The sequence below is a fragment of the Onychostoma macrolepis genome, chromosome 11, assembly GCF_012432095.1.
Source record: "Onychostoma macrolepis isolate SWU-2019 chromosome 11, ASM1243209v1, whole genome shotgun sequence".
Taxonomy (NCBI): Eukaryota; Metazoa; Chordata; class Actinopteri; order Cypriniformes; family Cyprinidae; genus Onychostoma; species Onychostoma macrolepis.
The window spans coordinates 20,115,694-20,134,731 of record NC_081165.1 but is presented as its reverse complement, the minus strand read 5'-3'; the positions used below and the strand labels follow the sequence as shown (position 1 = coordinate 20,134,731).

General features: G+C 36.0%; 2 protein-coding genes and 1 long non-coding RNA gene across 5 annotated transcripts; 1 reads left to right on the top strand and 2 right to left on the bottom strand.

The window, feature by feature from the left end:
- Window positions 1-2,253: 2,253 nt before the first annotated feature.
- Window positions 2,254-5,777, bottom strand: fmoda (fibromodulin a). 3 transcript variants are annotated; one of them, XR_009273409.1, is made up of 4 exons: window positions 5,712-5,777; window positions 4,056-4,951; window positions 2,946-3,333; window positions 2,254-2,769 (listed from the first exon to the last, which is right to left on the bottom strand). XR_009273409.1 is itself a non-coding variant. In XM_058791737.1 (3 exons), exons 2-3 carry the CDS (start codon window positions 4,933-4,935, stop codon window positions 3,182-3,184), a joined length of 1,032 nt encoding a protein of 343 aa, XP_058647720.1. In that variant the 5' UTR covers window positions 4,936-4,951; window positions 5,712-5,777; the 3' UTR covers window positions 2,254-3,181. The 3 variants fall into 3 exon arrangements, 1 of the variants encoding a protein (XP_058647720.1); XR_009273410.1 differs by having other exon boundaries at window positions 2,254-2,745; XM_058791737.1 differs by having other exon boundaries at window positions 2,254-3,333.
- Window positions 5,778-5,901: 124 nt separating this feature from the next.
- LOC131549807 (uncharacterized) lies at window positions 5,902-11,260 on the bottom strand. The gene is made up of 3 exons (XR_009273491.1): window positions 11,102-11,260; window positions 10,234-10,265; window positions 5,902-6,508 (listed from the first exon to the last, which is right to left on the bottom strand). It is a non-coding gene; the product is annotated as an uncharacterized LOC131549807 (long non-coding RNA).
- A 1,962-nt stretch (window positions 11,261-13,222) lies between these two features.
- On the top strand, window positions 13,223-18,420 carry zgc:113307 (uncharacterized protein LOC553753 homolog). Its single transcript, XM_058792371.1, has 4 exons — window positions 13,223-13,305; window positions 13,697-14,330; window positions 14,611-14,928; window positions 18,269-18,420. The coding sequence occupies exons 2-4, from the start codon at window positions 13,709-13,711 to the stop codon at window positions 18,418-18,420; spliced, it is 1,092 nt and encodes a 363-aa protein (XP_058648354.1). The 5' UTR covers window positions 13,223-13,305; window positions 13,697-13,708.
- The last annotated feature ends 618 nt before the right edge of the window (window positions 18,421-19,038 follow it).

Sequence of the window (19,038 nt, the reverse complement as noted above, 5' to 3'; positions counted from 1 at the left end):
TTTATTTATTAATATGATGTTTTTATGTCTAATATATGGTATATCTATGGTGTTATACAGTGTGTACAGCTTTTTTAACAAAAGAAAGAACTGGGCTAATTTACTAGATATTAGCCATCTGAGAAATTCCCAAGTGTCAGAATAAACTACTAATCATTGCAAACAAAGGCCCCTGCTAAACTACACTTTCTCACTCAAGAGGGGCCTTCACAGTCATAACAACATGAAAATCACTTGTTTATGATTCAACAAGAAAAAATAAAAATAAAACATGAGGTTATCCAGCGAGATCACTTCCATGATATTTTATCAGTAAACATTTAGGTGAGGCAGAGTTATTTAAGGAATGTCAGAGACGCAATATCCAGTGAAACAAAACCGGCTTAATTATTATAAAAAATGTTTTATATAAAGTTCAAATTATGATGTGGTTTTACAGAATATAGGTTTTATATAGTTCAGTTCCATAGAAAAAAAAACAATAGTAAAATTCTGGGAATGTTTTATTGACTTTTTATTGTGTGGCAATCATCATGTGTATCATAAGAAAATGTAGCAATACTATTTATCAGGACACAAAAAAGATTCCAGGAATTAAATGCCTCCACTTCCCTGTCTTTTTGTGTCCCAAAGCACGTTCAAGTGCAGATTCCAAACCATTGTTGACATTCCACAGATGTCAATTCCAGTGTCAATGACTGGACACCGAGGGATGGAGAGCAAACATAAGATCATTGTATCAATCCTGACAAGAGAGCACAGCAAGTTATTAACTCAAAACCCTCAGCTATTCTACTGGTTTAAACATTTCACCACCTGCATTTAAGCTTTAGAAATCACTGTCATTGTGTTAAGCGCCAAATTACAGTATGGTTTGCCGATACACATGAACTGTTTGTCAGAAACAGGTCACGAGGTGTTTACCGCAGTCTGATGTTATTGCCCAGAAGTGTTTTGACTGTCATTAAAGTGCTTGCCAGGTAATTACAGTTAAAGGAAACAAACAGTAGTCCCTCAAAGTCTGTGTCTGTTTCAGAGGAAAGGGTTAAAATAAATAAAAAGACATGGGAGTGGAATGGGAGTGAGCACCTATAAAAAAAGTTTGACAGATGTGGTATAATTTTAATTGTTCAGGGACTCATGCGAGTTAAATCGCAAACAAAGTGGTTATTTCTTTTAAACTTATTATTGAGTTTACTATCTCTAACAAGACATTGGTTGTCAACGTGAAACGGCGCCTTGCTGACGAGTTTCCAATACGTAATGTCCTTGTGACTTTGGTAAACTATACTCTAAAAATAATCTGCAGAAAGCAGAATTATTACAAATGAAGACACTTATAATAGTGAGTCATTTGCATTCGCCACTTTCAAACTGTTACAGGATGAAATACTCCCTGTTACATACTTACTAAAGTCACAATATGATGTCATAGCCCTATTGTCACAAATACATGGAACAAAACAAAAACAAAACAAACAAAAACATAACAAAACAAAACAACAACATAAAACAAAAAAAACAAAAAACATAACAAAACAAAAAAACCAAGAAACAAAACAAAAACAAGAAACAAAACAAACAAAACCCATAACAAAACAAAACAAAAACAAAAACATAAAACAAAACAAAACAAAACAAGAAAAAACAAAAAACAAAAACCTGGAACATTAAGGTCATGTTCTCAAATCTGTGTAATGTGAAAATAATTGCCAGACTTGCAGGCTAATAACACATGACTTGCCAATTGAATTACTTTAATATGTAACTGATTCATGGCATAAAGCACAAAACCCACATTCTCCCAACTATCAGTTTTCTTGAAGTTAACTTCCTTGATTCAGGCCTCTAAATGTTCTGGTTGTAGAAATACTCTATCAACATTTCAAAGACGTGTCAACATATTTAAGCATACATATAAGATTTAATAGCAATAACTTGATATTAAGTACTGATTAAGAAACATCTGTCAAAATTTGATTGTTGACGTAAGGGTAACTTGAGACATTGTGTTATAATCTATGATATCAGAATCAAACAAAGTAAATTAACTGATTGTGTTCTGTGATTTCTTTAATAGAAATATGGTTTTACATCTGTTTTTATTTCCTACGTAGGCATTAACAAGAGCCAGTTTAGATATGAATATATGAATGTTGGGTAACACTTTAGAATAGGTAACACTACAACTTTTCCCTCAATAAATTCTTAATAGTTAGTAAGGTAGTTTTGGGTAGGATTAGGGATGTAGAATAAGGCATTAATATGTGCTTAATTAGCACTAATACATGGCTAATATTCTAGTAATATGCATGCTAATAAGCAACTAATAGGTGTAACTGTAAAATAAAGTGTTACCGAATGTTGTCACAGAGAACTAGAGAATTATGATTTGTTTGGATGTGTTTTAAACTCACGTGAAAGCATTTAATACATCAAAATATTAGCTTTATTGAGTTACACGAAAGGTCTACAGGCATGTTTAAACACCAGAACCTCAGTCATTTTTATAACACATGCAGTACATTTGTTCTTAAAACACAACCATTCAAAGTTTTTCTTCCCCCCTTTCAGATGTGAATGGAAGATAGTGGATTTTCTTTCATTTTCTCACGACGATATCATATCAGACAATACATTATACGAGTTAGATGGATGTAGTCAAGTAAGATCTTTCTGTACTCCATTCAGTTCTTCTGTGTCACATGTAGAATAAATACTCACAGCATTGTTCAAACTTCTTTCCTGAAGAGACATGAATCCACAAACCTAAAGTAAATCAAATGTGTATCAAACAAATAGCAAAACTGCAATGTTGACTTTAGCACTGCCAATAGTGTCATCCAACTGACAGACAAGCACAAAGACATGGAGTATAAGCACAGAAAGGCATATTAAAATGGCTATGTGGCTTTTGAGAAAAAAAATAAACTAGCTTCACATACCTTAACAGAGGATCTCCATTTCCTATCTAAATCTCTCAATATCCTTTCCCCCCCCCCATTTCTGTATTTGTACTTTTCTCTAAAGGTCCACAGGAAATTATATTCCTCTCATACAATATCCCAAGGCACTTTAAATTTCCCTACAATAAAAATGTACATCAATGCAAAGTCATGCCACTCTGATATAATAATGTTGGAGGGAAACAAAAGAGCCCCCTGCTGATTGGTCACTGCCATTACACGGCAATATCAGAAGCCAGACGAAGGCAAAGGGCAGCTTCAGAGGGCATGTCTCCAGCACTGATCTCATTTCCTTCCAGCCTCAACACTTGCAGCTTGGAGAAGTTCATAACATCCACCACACTGCAGAAACTGCCCAATGTAAACTCTGAAACAAATGGAAAACAAGTTATATGCAATTTCTGGAATGGGAACAGTCTGAGACTGTTTCACTAAATTACACTGGAAGAAATAATTTTCTTAATCATTTTTTAATCAAAAATTTGCCTCCTTACAATTTTACATCCTTAAACAAGATTAATTTACAAGAAAAATGAGCGATAATAGTCAAAATATAATTTTATTATTATTGTTTGTAATCATAAAATCTCACTAAATGTTATTTAAAAATAAATAAATGTAAAAATCTAAAACTGCTGTGCAAAACAGCAATAAGAATGTTGGGAGGGTAGGAAATTAACATTTAAAATGAATTACCTAATTAAACTCTGAAAACAAGTCTTAATAAGAAATTATGTTCTAATGTTTTTCACTTTTTACATTGCCAATTATATCTTTATATCCTTTTTATATTCCAAATTTATATAATATTTTTAACTTTAACTTTCTTTTTTCAAAATATCATTGTTAAATTTTACATTTCGTTTATTATTAAAAATGTTTAGATTTTTTACTGAATTATTTTTTTTGCACTGTAAAGCTTTTGTCTACTCCAGTCCCAGACTATGATTATATTTCAATGAAAATTTTTCATTGAATAAACTTAATTATAACAAATTAGGCTGAAATAATTACTCCTTAAGTAAATTTTAAAAATAAAGTCATGAAAGTGTATACACAAGTGTTAAAATATATGTAAAAGTGCTGTACCTTTGATCTGATTGGCCTGTAGATAAAGATGTTGCAGATTAGTACTAACAACAGGAATGCTCTCCAACTTGTTGAAGGACAAATCCAGCTCCACCAGACCGCTGTTGTTAAAGGTGTTTTGAGGGATGCCTTTGTTTGTGAGCTCATTGTGAGAAATACGGACATACTGCAGGTTGGTGAACTGGCTGAGGAAGTTCTCTGGAACTGCTTCGATGGAGTTGGACTCTAGGTAGAGCTGGTGGAGCATCTCAGGAAGACCATTAGGAACTTTCTTGAGCTGGTTACCGCTCACATCCAGCAGAGTTAACGACTTCAGGCCTTTCAGGCCACCGATATCCTGAAGACCATTGTTATGGAGCAAAAGGATGGTCAAATTCTCCATGCCCTCAAAAGCGTTGGGGGGCAACTTGGTGATTTTATTGTGATTGAGACGAAGGTCACGTAGTGAGCGAGGCAGGTTGGACGGCACCTCGGTTAGGTTGTTGTTATTCAGGTACAGGCGATCCAAGTTCACCAGTTTGGCGAACGCTTGCTTGCCCACTGAGTTAATGTGATTCTCATGCAGCAAAACCCACACAAGGTTGGTAGCATTTCCAAAAGCATTATCTGGGACAGAGGTGATCTGATTGTGTTGCAGGTACACATACTTCATCCGGGATGGGATGTAAGGCATTTGTTTCATGTTGCGGTTGTCGCAGTACATGGCGACTGGGAAAGTTGGAGGACAGTCGCACTCCTCGGGACATTCTCCTCCGGTGTTGTCAGCCTGCAGAGAGGCGTAACCACGGCTGTGCAGGGAAGAAAGCCACTGGAAAGGATCTCTCTCCTGAGCCAGTGAGAAATTCAGGAGTCCCAACAGCAGAAGAGCGATTAGCTGCATTGTCACTGGCAAGAGACTTGACAGAAAGAACACTTTTAAGATTTGTAGGATTAATTAAAAATGCGTAATTAGTGACTACCCTGCTGTAAAACCAGCCTTGGATAGACTGCTGGTCTTAGCTGCCCACCCAGCCCATATAAGCTTATGCCAATTATTATGCCAGCTATTTTACTTGCTATAGCTTTTTATAGTTTTGGTCATTGTATGACTAGCTAAACCAGCAAACAGCCTCACCAGGATGGGAAAACAGGTAAAATAGTGAAGACAAACCATTTTTAACTGGTTTAAGCATTTTTTTCTTTTCTTTTTTTTTCTAGCAAAAAAAGATGTTTAGATGACAAGTGCTCAAAATCCATTTGTAACCACAGCAGATCAGATCAGGCTTAATAATCAAAATCAGTTTTGATTGCTTCAAAAAGATTTTACAACAGGGAAAGGTGCAGGAACACCAACAATGGAATTATAGATAAAAACTAAATACTGAAATTATTGCAGATCAGGCAAAAATAGTTACTTGGTTGTCATAAAACTTAAAAATAATGGCTATTGTATAAAAAATTAACAGGTCAGGTAGGAAACCCAGGCATTTCATTTATCTATACAGTACTTTAAGTAAAAACAGTAACACAACCTGTTTTCAACTACTGTGAGCTTGTTCCACTTAGTTCCAAATCCAAATTCTCCATTGATGTAGAAATGCAAAATAAGTTGAGAATAAATAAATAAATAAATAATAAATCTTTCAAGTAGGCAGTAGAAAACAACATCACACTTACCTGATCAGCAAAGGCTATGCCTTCTCTATGTCTCACTGCGAGTCCTTGTAGCAAAATGAAGTGGCTTTGGCAAAGACTGCAAATACCCCTTCTCCCCTACAAGCTTTTTTGCCTCCACCCTCCGAAGCCCCCTCTCAACCCCTGTCCAATTACAGAAGACTTGCCTTTCTCCATCACAAGTCCATTTTTCACCAGCGTTGAGTGGCTGGTCTCGATCACTCCCAGCTGTGGAACATGTTAGGAACATCTGTGACTGCATACATCAAGCTTTTCTCATTAAGCAAAATGCAGCCCTTACTGCAAGACTGACCAAACTATCAACAGTGCATGAGGGAGCTGTATACAACTCTACAGACTTACCTTCTTACCTCTGAGCTGCCCAAGAGGCACAGCAAACATGTTCCCTTCAGATTACAAAACAGACACATATTCAGCACATTTTCTTCAGATGCAGACTGAATGACTCAAGTCATTTACCTGATGGCAGTGGCTAATATTAAACAGTCTGTCATTCGATCTCTTGTGTGTTTCATATGTACTTGGAGTTTCATATCTCCAGGCACTCATCCTGAGGAATGTCAGGTCCTCCATCTCCTGAGAGGCCTCTCTTTGTGGTCTTTGATAGCTGGTTGCAGCCAGCTGGTTTTGGGTAAGCAGATCTGTGGCACGCTAGAGGTGATGGGCTTTGGACTCGACACAAGACACACAGCCAGACAGCTTCATGTTCTGACAGCTCCAGGACTGAATCACAAACACAGGTCTTGAGGGAGCCTCCATTTTTATTTACTGTGTGAACCCTTACGAAAAATAAGTTTATTCAAGTGTGCTATTAGTATACTTCTTTTAAACTTAAAAAAAATAGGAAAATATACTTTTAGTCTACATTTTATGTACTTCTCAGAAATGGGCTTTATGTACTTCTCAGAAATATACTTAAAATTACATTTAAGTATACTTGACTTATACTTAGAAAAAATCTAAATATATGTCATCCTAGAATCCGTGTTTTCATTGTTATATGGTAGGGGGCTACGGTGCCCGTGAGGTGACATGGTTGGGTCACTTAGTTTTGTCGTGGCCACGACATCATAACTCATGGGAATGTGATCATATGTCGTGGCCACGAGATATTAATTAATGGGAACGTCATATTAACTCGTGGGAACATGATATTATGTCGTGCCCACGGGATCATTTTGTCGAGGTAACGACATCCATTTCTCGTGGCCAGGACTTCTTATGTTGAGGGAATTATATATTTTTCTCGTGGCCACGAGTTCAATGCGTAAACAAACCTGCGTGACCATGGCAACCCGGGATTATCAGATATTATCATAAAACATTTTTATTAACATTAAACATTTAATTTAATATTTGTATAGGCTATTATTATTATTATTATTACATTAACTTATAGGGTTATATTTTTATATTTGTTATATATGCTTATATTTCCCCTTTCCCCTTTCAATTTGTGTATTGCTTTACCTAGTTAACGTTTTGTGTAATTATGCTATATTTGCTAGCCTACCATATATTTTGCAAATACTGTAAACGCTTGACAATTATGCCAATAAAGTTTTGACTTTATGATTGTATTTATGCCCGTGTGTGATGATAAATGAGCGTGTTGTGTTTTCATTTACAAATGAAATTACATGAATGATTAATTCCTCAACGAAACACTATATAGTATTTGTAATTATGGTCTATTACTTAGCAGAAATAAAATGAAATAGCCTATGTTAAATTTAAACTGCATTCCAGTAAAAATAATCCCGGGTTGCTATGGTCACGCAGGTTTGTTTACGCATTGAACTCGTGGCCACGAGAAATGGATGTCATTCCCTCAACATAGCATCTCGAAGCCACGACATAAGGATGTTGTTACCTCGACAAAACGATCTCGTGGCCACGACATAATATCACGTTCCCACAAATTAATATGATGTTCCCACGAATTAATATCTCGTGGCCACGACATATTATCACGTTCCCACGAGTTATGATGTCGTGGCCACGACGAAACTAAGTGAACCGACCATGTCACCTCGCGGGCACCATGGGGTGCACTAGTATACATCTTCTTTACAGAATTTCCCAAAAAAAAACACAAGTGAAGAAGAAACTGAAACAACAGATGCTTCCATGTGTAATCTAACACGATCATCTGACATAAAACAGCATCAAAACTGTGTAACGTTATGGAATAAAATGTCACCAATGAAGAGGTAATAATGACTGTCAAGCTTTGGGGTGTTGATCGACTTCATGTATGTTTTGATTATCGTTCTGAATCCAATTCATATTCTTTGTTCAGCTTTTTGTTCAAAATGTTATTTCTTTATTTTTTATAGGTGAAACTTACCCACATTCAAGTTTTAAAAAAAAGAATGCATGAAACTAGAATAAAATGTTTTTGTTTACAAGCAGATAATCTGTTCTTTCTTTTGATGTTTTGTATGTTCAGATATTCATATAACAAAATATATCCAAATTAATACATAATAGGGACATAGTAGTATACTTAAAGTGTGATGTAAAGTTCACTTACAAAAAACGTACGAGTATACTTTCAGTATAAAACTACTAAACTAGTAGTTTACTGAGACTATACTTCAAAGTGTACTAAAAATGCTACTACAAGTATTTAATTACTAAACTATCAGTATACCTTTAAGTTCACTTTTAGTATAGTTGCAGTACAAGCTAAAAACTTTGATGTAGTTGTGCACTCAAAGTTTACTACTGTTATACTTAAAGTATACTTAAAAGTATACATTTATATACTAGAAAGTGGGCCAATTTAGTCCCAAGGAGTATTGAAATAGTACACTTACAAGTATACTACAAGTACACTGATATTTGTATACTTACTACATAAAGTATACTTAAAAATATACTTGAACTTTACTTAAGTATACTTAATAAAATAAACTTGAAGTATACTACTTTTTGTGCTTTTTGGTAAGGGAAGGGCTGAAAACCATAGGTGTGGATGGGTTGTAGTGGGAATTGTGCATGCTTTAGCACATTTGTGTAGCCGGTTTGCTTTAATGATTTAAAAAAATCATTGTCAGCCTTCCAAATACAGCTTAAAAGTAACTAATCAATTGTACCAATAAGAGATTGCATTAATAATTAATACTAAATTGCAATTTCACCATTACAAATTGGAAAAATTACATATATGTGACCCTTGAGCACAAAACCAGTCATAAGCAGCAATAGCCAACAATACACTGTATACGTCAAAATTATTGATTTTTCTTTTATGGCAAAAATCATTAGGATATTAAGTAAAGATCATATTCCATGAAGATATTTTGTGAATTTCCTACCGTAAATATTTCAAAACTTAATTTTTGTTTAGTAATATGCATTGCTAAAGACTTCATTTGGACAACTTTAAAGGCAATTTTCTCAATATTTTGATTATTTTGCATCCTCAGATTCCAGATTTTCAAATAGTTGTATCTCGGCCAAATATTGTACCATCCTAACAAACCTTATATCAATGGAAATCTTATTTATCTTATATTATTATAACTTATGACTGGTTTTGTGGTCTAGGGTCATATATATGACCTGCAAGTTTCAATTAAACTACGTTTTAGTTTACAGAAAATGCTTGTCAGTGCATTTGAAAGTAGACTTCAACTATATTTCAAAGACTCATATAAAAAATAAATAAATAAAAATATATATATATATGAATTTACATATAAAGATGTTCTTAAGTCAAAAAAGCAATCAACTAATTGCATTTTATCTAAATACAAGCCATAATATATTTTCATTTAATTGCAATTAACATGCACTAAGTGTCTGAATAAATTACATAAATATATTCTTTTAAAGTGCTATTTTTTCACAAGAGTATATGTCAGTCTAATTCTGTAAATGGCTTGACTTAGCTAGCTGATCTACTTACTAAACAAACTTAATACCCTTTAAAACAACTTTAGCAAGACATTTTAGCATTAATTGTGAAAAAAAATTCAAGTTATATAGACTGAAACAGCATAAGAATTCCTCACTCCCCAGTGCCTCTTCATTCTGTTCACTATTTGGATGCATAGATGACGCGATCTCTATAACATATTGTTTTCCATACTGTTGCTGCAAGTAGCCTGACTGTCTCTAGAAAAAGCTTCAGGTTCAGAACGCACAGGGTCTGATCCCAGAGGGAGGTGAACTCAGCATCAGGAAACACTTTACATTCCTGCCATCCCTGTCCCTGTTCCTGCTGATCTCTCTCCAGCCGTGACTTAGCCTCTTTGAACTTTAGAATGATATGTGATTTGTGTCACAGCACACAGAGTTCACCTGAATCACTACAAGACATGCTATCTTACATTATCTTCAGTGAAGACCTCTGTGTAAATGAAGACTGATGCTATTAGCGAACAAGTAGAGCAAGTTATTCTGCTGGCATTTTGTCCATTCTATAGATGTCTGATTCTAATGTATGATTCCAATATACATTTCTATGCCAAGAACTCTGTCGTCAATTACTCACCCACATGTTCCAAAACTGCATGACTTCTTTTTCTTGTGGAAAATAAAGAAACCAGAACAAATATTTAGATATAGAGAGATGTCTGCATGCGTGCATGTATGCGTGTGTGTGTGTGTGTGTGTGTGATTTCCAATTGACTCGTGTTAAAAAAAAGTAATGCATTCAGGTTTTAAATGACAATTTAGGAGATGACTGAATTTTCTAGCATTACTATAGAATTTATATTCTAAATACTAAATATTCTACAATAAATACAAAGCAATTAAAAATATTTCCACACAGCTGGATAGTAACAGCACACCATAATAAAATATTCTGCACATAAATAATATTTACCATCATTTGTGTTTTTATTTTTAATATCATACAAAATGTAAAAGGCTGAAATTCGGTGTTTTCAGTAAAAATCAACCCCTTGGACAAATAAGTGCATCCATTTGTTTTGTATAGTTTTGATGAATTTACTATTATTCTGGTAGCTAGAATTCAGCAGATAATAAATTAACATGCCAAAGTACACTTTAGTAACCCTATGGCATTAGTCAAACCATTATGATATTAGCCTATTTTATCTGAACTCGCACAGTAGTGAAGATAGTTTGAGATATAGCTCCCCCTAGGCATCAGTTTAGGGAAAAGCATGTGATTCTGCAGCCAAAATAGGAGTCACATTCACAGATTATCTCAATAGGAAATAACTGATCATATCCAGTCATACAGACTGGAATTAATCAACAGGCTTCATCAAATTATTCAAAGTAACATATGCAGTATAGATCCATGAAACAAAGTTTTGAGAGAAAAGAAAAACATTTGTTTTTCACAGGCAACACTACATTAGCTCTGAAATGTAAGGAAACTGAAATACCCTGTAAACTGACCGTCACACCCGCTCTGTAACATCTCCACCAGCTTTCCTGTCCTGGGCCATTGGCTTGACTTTGCCACGGCAGTCTGCTAACCGCAGAATATCCACAAAGACCTCAGTCATAACGTGCCAAGGGAGAAACAGCTCACACGACTGGTGCATGCTTATGAAAATGCAAACACAAACCACACACATGTTAGCAGTGTTTTGACAGGTTCTAAGTGTACACAGAATTTATACTGACTGGAAATTGTATGCAAACTTGTGAAGAAAACATTGAGAACAGTGAGGAAGTACAAGAAATGAAGGAGAACATGAGTGTAAGGAATTATGGATGCATAAATATACTGAAGGAGATCCAGACTCTGATTAATTTAACCCTACATAATCTAGCAACAAGTTTCGATTACAGTGTTTCATTCTAAGCACTGCAGTTATTTTTATTTATTTATTTATTTATTTTTCTTTGCAGTCAAGCTGCAAAGCCTGCAGGGTTACTGCAGTAAGATTTCAAAAAGCACTGGAAGGTTCTTCATTTCCTTCTGTTTAAATGGAAAAGAAACCTGGCAGCCAGTGGCTGTCTACAGTGTTTCAGGGAACAGAATAACATCAACGCCCCTTCAAAAACACTCTAGCTCAAGCTCAAAGTAATACTTTCAGAGTTAAGTCAGTGTTTATCAAAAACTACCTGTCTAGCCTTCAAAGAGAGTTCAAAGGACTAAGGGAAGGGGTTTCAAATCCTCTACATGGGTCAGTCACACACCATCTTTTTTTGGTGTCCTAAACAAATGTGAATATAAAACTGAATAGTTTGCAAATAAAAATTATGCCTGATGATTTAAACATTTTCCTTGAGAAATATAAAACATTGTTCCTTTCACATTTTGTGAAATTTCAGAATAAACTAAACTATTACTGTTGTCTGTGTTCATTTACTATAGATGAAATGTTTCATAATATACAGTGTAATATAGCCTACACATAATACACACACACACACACACACACATTTATATATATATATGAGTTTTAAAAATATATTTTTTACATTTATTTTAACTTATTAAAATTTGACTTAATGTTAAATGGTAACATTTTGGGGGTTATGTTTGCATTGGGAAATATATTTAAAAATTCATATTTTACATATGCATATTACGTATATATATTATACAACATATATAGTTAAATTATCAATGTAAAGTTATAACAAGTTACATTGTGCTTTTTGTTTTCTTTTTCTATTTCCATACAAAAAGCTTTTTAAATATGTAATAATGTAATTATTATAAAAAATATTTTAAAGAAGTATTGAGTATAAAATAATATCACTGAGTATAAAAGAATATTATATCAAATAATAAAAACCTTGCTTTTGTGATTGTTATGGTTGATTTGAGTGCTAGGGGGCACTATGACTTTTCAGACCTTCATAGACCAAAGCATTGTCTCATCCCTATGGAAGGGCTTTGATGTGTTGGGATAAAGCTATATCTTAACTAAACTACTCTCTCTCTCTCTCTCCTTCTTTTCTTCTCTCCTGCTCTCTCGCAGACGAACAGGGTCTGTTTGGCTCCCCAGGCCCCCTCCAGCTGTCTGACTGAAACCATTGCTCTCTGTGCTAGATGTTCCAGAGCTGACTGCTGTGCAGGGCATGTCTGCAAAGAGAAAATATTCTGCCTTCAAACATACTCCCCTTTCTCACAGGCTCAATGACGTGATATTGCAGTTCATCAGTCAGGGGCCTGAGGCTGTTTATGTTACAGTATATGGTTTGCATAAGCATTAAAATATGATTCCACATCAGTTGTATATTACTCAAAATCAAGCTTTGAAGGAGAAAGTCACATTAACTCAACAACAGGATTTCTATCCACACATTATGTGATGTGTATTAAATCCAAAAGATTTTAAATCACATCAGCATTGTCTAAAGATTGCCCTTCCTATGCTGCCAGCACACATGTTTCTAACAAATGTTGTGCAGTGGTTAGACTCCAACCATAAGCTTCCGAGACAGGTTGGAAAAAAAGGAGTGAGAATAAGCTGTATGGAAGAAAAGGCCATCGCTGAGTGAGGAATGTTTCAGTAGCCGCATAAAACTCTTCAGGTTGCCCCGTTTAAACGTCTACAGGGATAGTCTCGACAAATCTACCGTTCAGAAGCTCGTCTAACTAAAACTGGCCGGGGAAGAGAGGTGAAAGGTATGCTCATTCCTCTCGCAAATGTAGATGATGCATGTGTTTGCAATGTGACGAAAGAGAATGGAAGAAAATCACTGGAAAGTAGCATTTTTAAACCAGTTTAGGCTCTTGCCTATTTAGCGACACTGTGGCTGACAACTAAATAGAGATTATATAGACATGAAGTTGTATTTGGCATATTATTACAATTAAATAAGCAAGAATGCAAAAGCTCTGCTACTGTAACTTACAAATAAGCCATTGTTTTTATATATCTTTATCTAAGCAGTACGTGTGGAAACTTTTATTTGTTGCTATTAGAAGAAAATAAGCTTCGTGAGTAGTTTGAATTATGAACGCTTTAATCAAAGTTTAAGTCCTCAAAGTTAAAGGCTGTTTCTGTTCCATTTAGGCAGGCGGACGAATGGATATAAGCAGGATTTTATTGTTGCTCTCTGTGTGTGGGCCAACTTGGGCCTTCACGCTGGACTTGGACTATGGAGGTGTACCACTCTGGATCAACCGTTTTTTGGGCGAGCCGAGTGTGTTGACTTTGAAAGATCGGATGGATCCCGGATGGTTTCGTGCTGTTAACACACAAAGTTGTCCATTGGAGTGTGACTGCCCTATTCAGTGGCCAACAGCTCTTTATTGTGACCACAGGGGCCTTACCCAGCATCCCTCTGGTCTTCCGTCCCGCACACAGTACATGTTTCTCCAAGGCAATAATATAGCTATCCTTGGATCCGGAGCGTTTGCCAATGCCACCAACTTGCGTTGGCTGATCTTGGATCGCAATCAGCTACTGAGTGAGCAACTCGATAATGTGTTGTTCTCCAATCTGACCCACTTGGTAAATCTTTTCATAAATAATAATAACCTGACAAGGGTGCCAGTCGGACTGCCTAGTGGACTTAAGCAGCTGCGACTCGCATATAATCGCATCGAAAAGATTTCTGAAGGTGCTTTCCAAAATCTGGATAATTTAACATTACTTTTGTTACAAGGTAATCGTCTGACGACTATTGAAGAGGGCGACTTAAAAGGTATTCTTTGGTTTTTATATTTTTTAATACATCTTTCAGAAGATAAATCTATGCACTGATATTAAAAATACAGAATAAAATGATTTGCTTGAAATGAAACAATACTGATAAACACCAATTAATAAATAAATAAAATGAAATATATCTCTAATATCTGATCTAATAACTGATACGGGGCCGATATAGTTTGCATCTCTACATATATTATCAGGAAGCATTAACAAAGTTAATCATTTCGCAAACTCTAAGCGTTACCTCTATCCGTCATGTTCTTCACCAGGTCTTGGAGTCCTCAACCTCCTGGATCTTAGTCACAACCTCCTGGAGACTTTCCCCAAACATCTGCCTCCATCTGTCCAGCAGCTTTACCTCTCCAACAACTCTCTGACTGGCCTGTCCGAAAACAGCCTTCACGGTTTTAATAGACTCCATTATCTACGGCTTGGACACAACAAATTGAGGAATGAAGGGCTTGACCATGGTGCATTTAACCTCACATCTCTGGTAGAGCTGGATCTTTCTTATAATCAGCTGACAGAAATCCCTACAGTTCCCACCACACTTCAGTACCTCTACCTTGAGGTTAACCATATCCAAGGTGAGTTGGTGTAAGGTTCTTATTTTATACAAACAAAAGCACTGAGGTTTATCCTTTAGCACTGAAAGCGGCACTGCTGAAGTTCAATGTGGCAGAGGAAAATGTTCAGTCCATGAGAGAGCATTTCATGCCAAGTTTAATGACAGAATAACTGCAACATGACACAAGACAGAGAACCTTATTTTTTTTTAATTCTCATGCTGATGTTACATTAACAAAACATTCAATAAATTGCTCCAACAGAACTTGGAGAGAATGTGAGACTTAAATCTTACTGCAGGTTTTCAAGACAAGATGTTTATAGTGGATATAAAGCACTGCTGACAGACTTCAGGAAACCATGGATTGGTTTTGATCCACAAAATCACTTCAATGTGGCAAACTGCACAATTTCTTTATAATTTGGGAACTAGCATTATGTGAATTTGAATTGAATTGGCCACAGCGGAATTTTGGAATTTGAAGTGGTTTTAAGGAACTGTGGCAATTCTGCATTCTACAGTATTTGCAAACTCAAATTAAATTTGAATTCTAGAACTGAACAGGAATTTAAGGAACATTTTAAATGCAATTTTAAATCCTGCACAAATCGGCCCCAGGCCCTGTGATAAGAAGGAAGCCTGCACATAAACATGTCATCACGGGCAGTGACAATTTTCGCGATCCTACTCACATGTCTACTACAGTCTTAAATATCAGCCAAGAGCAGAAATGATTCTAAACACAAAAGTGTAAGCTCACCAAATGCTTGACTGAGAACCGCTTGAATGTTTGTGTTCTGATCAACAGTCTTACAGAATGAGGCCGTGTTCTCAGGCTTGATGAAATAATCCCTGGCATGAGAGAATCAACATTCAGACCCGGATGGGCCATGGGAAAAGTGATGGAAAATGTGACAGGACTTTAGAAGAGAAATAACAAACTTTCCCTCCTCTCTTGGTTTTCTTTTCCCCCTTTCCCGTTCTCCAAAGTGTTTGTCACAACGTGTTTGCAGACAGACACATCCTGGAGAGACACTAGGTGACCAGAAAAAGTAGGTTAGCTGAAAGAGAAGGAGGGAAAAAAGAAAGAAGGGAGGTTTGAGAACATCTGTGAATACTCCAAAAGGAATCCACATGTGCTAAAAGCACGCTCTGTTCTTCACCCGCCCCCCCCTTCCTCAGCAGCACGCTGAGCTCAGTTACAAGAGCTGTGCCTCTGGTGGACAGCAAAGACTTAAGCAGACATTCTTTTTTTCAGGCAATGGTCATGATTCACTTTCTTTGAACGACACAACAAAACCTTGTGCCATCAACAGCGGTTTACCAGTTCAAAACGAAGTGTAATATTCTAATTATTCACAAGCAACCACTATTGAAAACAATAAAACAGATGACTGGTATATTATAGCCTAGAAGTAGAGGTTAGGGAAAGGTTAAACAACCTGTCAGATCTACTTTCAGAAAGCAAATGGAAAGAATGTAATAGAGAATGTATTGACCAGTGCCATTAAAAGGCTCCAGTCTGAGGGTGGAGACACTATGATGTTTTTTGCATAGATCTCCAGAAAATATGATAAAAATTATATTATCATACTTAGAGGAGTGAAAACAAGCTACAAAAATAGTTACACACCTTAAGTGCTTTGTAAACACATATATTGATTCTCTGTGCTGAGAATAGTCTTAATGTCACCAGAGACACCTCATAGTCTTTCAGTTTATGACTCCTAAACTACAAGCTACAGATACCTACTGTAGATTTATGCTACCATCACAATTAGCATCTAAAACAAGATGAAACAGATCTGCCCACTACAGGTTTCCTCTTGTGTTCTCACTGAAGGTGCCAATGGCAGCGCACCTGTAACTTATTTGCACAGTGCTGGGAAGCAGCTCCTCCTGTTTACGAGGGCTGTCGTGATCTAGTGAAGGATTAATGTCTGCTGCAAATTCTCTGAAGCACCATGTCACATTAATCGCTGAATATGGTGACCTCATTGTCTCGCTATCACTATCTACAACCTGAATTCCGGAAATGTTGGGATGTTTTTTAAATTTGAATAAAATGAAAACTAAAAGACTTTCAAATCACATGAGCCAATATTTTATTCACAATAGAACATAGAGAACATAACAAATGTTTAATCTGAGAAATTTTACACTTTTATTCACTAAATGAGCTCATTTCAAATTTGATGCCTGTTACAGATCTCAAAAAAGTTGGCACGGGGGCAAAAATCTTTGAAAAGATTCAGCTGGGAGAACATCTAGCAACTAATTAAGTTAATTGACATCAGGTCTGTAACATGATTAGCTATAAAAGGGATGTCTTAGAGAGGCAGAGTCTCGCAGAAGTAAAGATGGGAAGAGGCTTTTTAATCTGTGAAAGAATGCATAAAAAGATTGTGTAATACTGTAAAAACAACGTTCCTCAACATCAAATTGCAAAGGCTTTGCAAATCTCATCATCTACAGTGCATAACATCGTCAAAATATTCATAGAAACTGGAGAAATCTCTGTGTGTAAGGGACAAGGCCGAAGATCTTTGTTGGATGTCCGTGGTCTTCAAGCCCTCAGACGACACTGCATCACTCATCGGCATGATTCTGTCATTGACATTACTAAATGGGCCCAGGAATACTTCCAGAAACCCGGTAAACACAATCCCCGTGCCATCTGCAGATGCCAACTAAAGCTCTATCATGCAAAAAGGAAGCCATATGTGGTCCAGAACATGGTCCAGAAGTGCCGATGTGTCCTGTGGGCCAAGGCTCATTTAAAATGGACTGTTTCAAAGTGGAAAAGTATTCTATGGTCAGACGAGTCCAAATTTGACATTCTTGTTGGAAATCACAGACGCCATGTCCTCCGGCTAAAGAGGAGGGAGACCTTCCAGTGTGTTATCAGCGTTCAGTTCAAAAGCCAGCATCTCTGATGGTATGGGGGTGCATAAGTGCATACGGTATGGGCAGCTTGCATGTTTTGGAAGGCATTATGAATGCTGAAAGGTATATAAAGTTTTTAGAGCAACATATGCTCCCCTCCAGACGGCATCTATTTCAGGGAAGGCCTTGTGTATTTCAGCAGGACAATGCAAAACCACATACCGTAGCTATTACAACAGCATGGCTTCATAGTAGAATCTCAACCTGCTTGATGATGTAGCATACTATGAAATTCAAGTGAGACAAATATGTCAAATAAATAAATACCCTTCCGGTAGTGATGATGATGATGATGAAGAAAATGTGTAAAACTAACACTGCCATACTGGTTAAATAATGGTTAAAAATATATATATAAGCAAACAAATATATGGCTCTATGTTCTACTACAATTTTGCTGTTGTGTCTTCCAGAGTTTAACATCAGCAGTTTCTGCAGGACAGTAGGACCCACATCATATTCACGTATGAAGATTCTGAGGCTGGACGGTAATAAATTGGAGTATCACAAGCTGCCTCCTGATTGGGTGTTCTGTCTACGTGTCCTCCATAACATTTACATTTGATCTAAGTCAATGTCTTAAGCATCTCTAAATGTTTAGATTTTTTGAAATACAAGCATGCAATGATATTTTATAACATATGTGTATATTTAGACTACATTAGACAGCATGACAGCAGAATAAGCTGCTCAGTATTCAAGGTGCTGATGCTTTGAATAAGCATGCTGTCAATGGTTTTATACTGTTTTAATGAAACAATATTTAATAATACTGTTTTCACTCTGGATGTACTGTATATGGGCAGTCATATTTTATTTTGATGCACAGTGCTAGTCTTGCACCTTGACCTAGTCTTGAGGTGAAGTACATGTTCTAAGTATAATCAGAATTAATCTAACTGTTGAACATGTGTATATATACTACATGGAGCTTTCTTTGCAAGAAATTAATATTATTAACAGAATTAACAAAAAACATAAAGCAGCACAACTATTTTCAATTCTGTTAATAATAAGAAATGTTTCTTGAGCACCAAATCATATGCAAATGATTTCTGAAGGATCATGTGACACTGAAGACTGGAGTAATGGCTGCTGAAAATTCAGCTTTGCTATATTCACAATATGTCTTTACTGCATTTTTAACAAATGCAGCCTTGGTGCGCATAAGAGACTCCTTTTA

Bases quoted from the DNA above. Each gene is read 5' to 3' on its own strand.
- fmoda (XM_058791737.1), bottom strand. From the start codon at position 4,935: ATGCAGCTAATCGCTCTTCTGCTGTTGGGACTCCTGAATTTCTCACTG. The intron at 3,334-4,055 runs GTACAGCACTTT...CATTTGTTTCAG, and splicing joins ACAGGCCAATCAGATCAAAG to AGTTTACATTGGGCAGTTTC.
- zgc:113307 (XM_058792371.1), top strand. From the start codon at position 13,709: ATGGATATAAGCAGGATTTTATTGTTGCTCTCTGTGTGTGGGCCAACT. The intron at 14,331-14,610 runs GTATTCTTTGGT...GTTCTTCACCAG, and splicing joins TGAAGAGGGCGACTTAAAAG to GTCTTGGAGTCCTCAACCTC. The intron at 14,929-18,268 runs GTGAGTTGGTGT...TGTGTCTTCCAG, and splicing joins TGAGGTTAACCATATCCAAG to AGTTTAACATCAGCAGTTTC.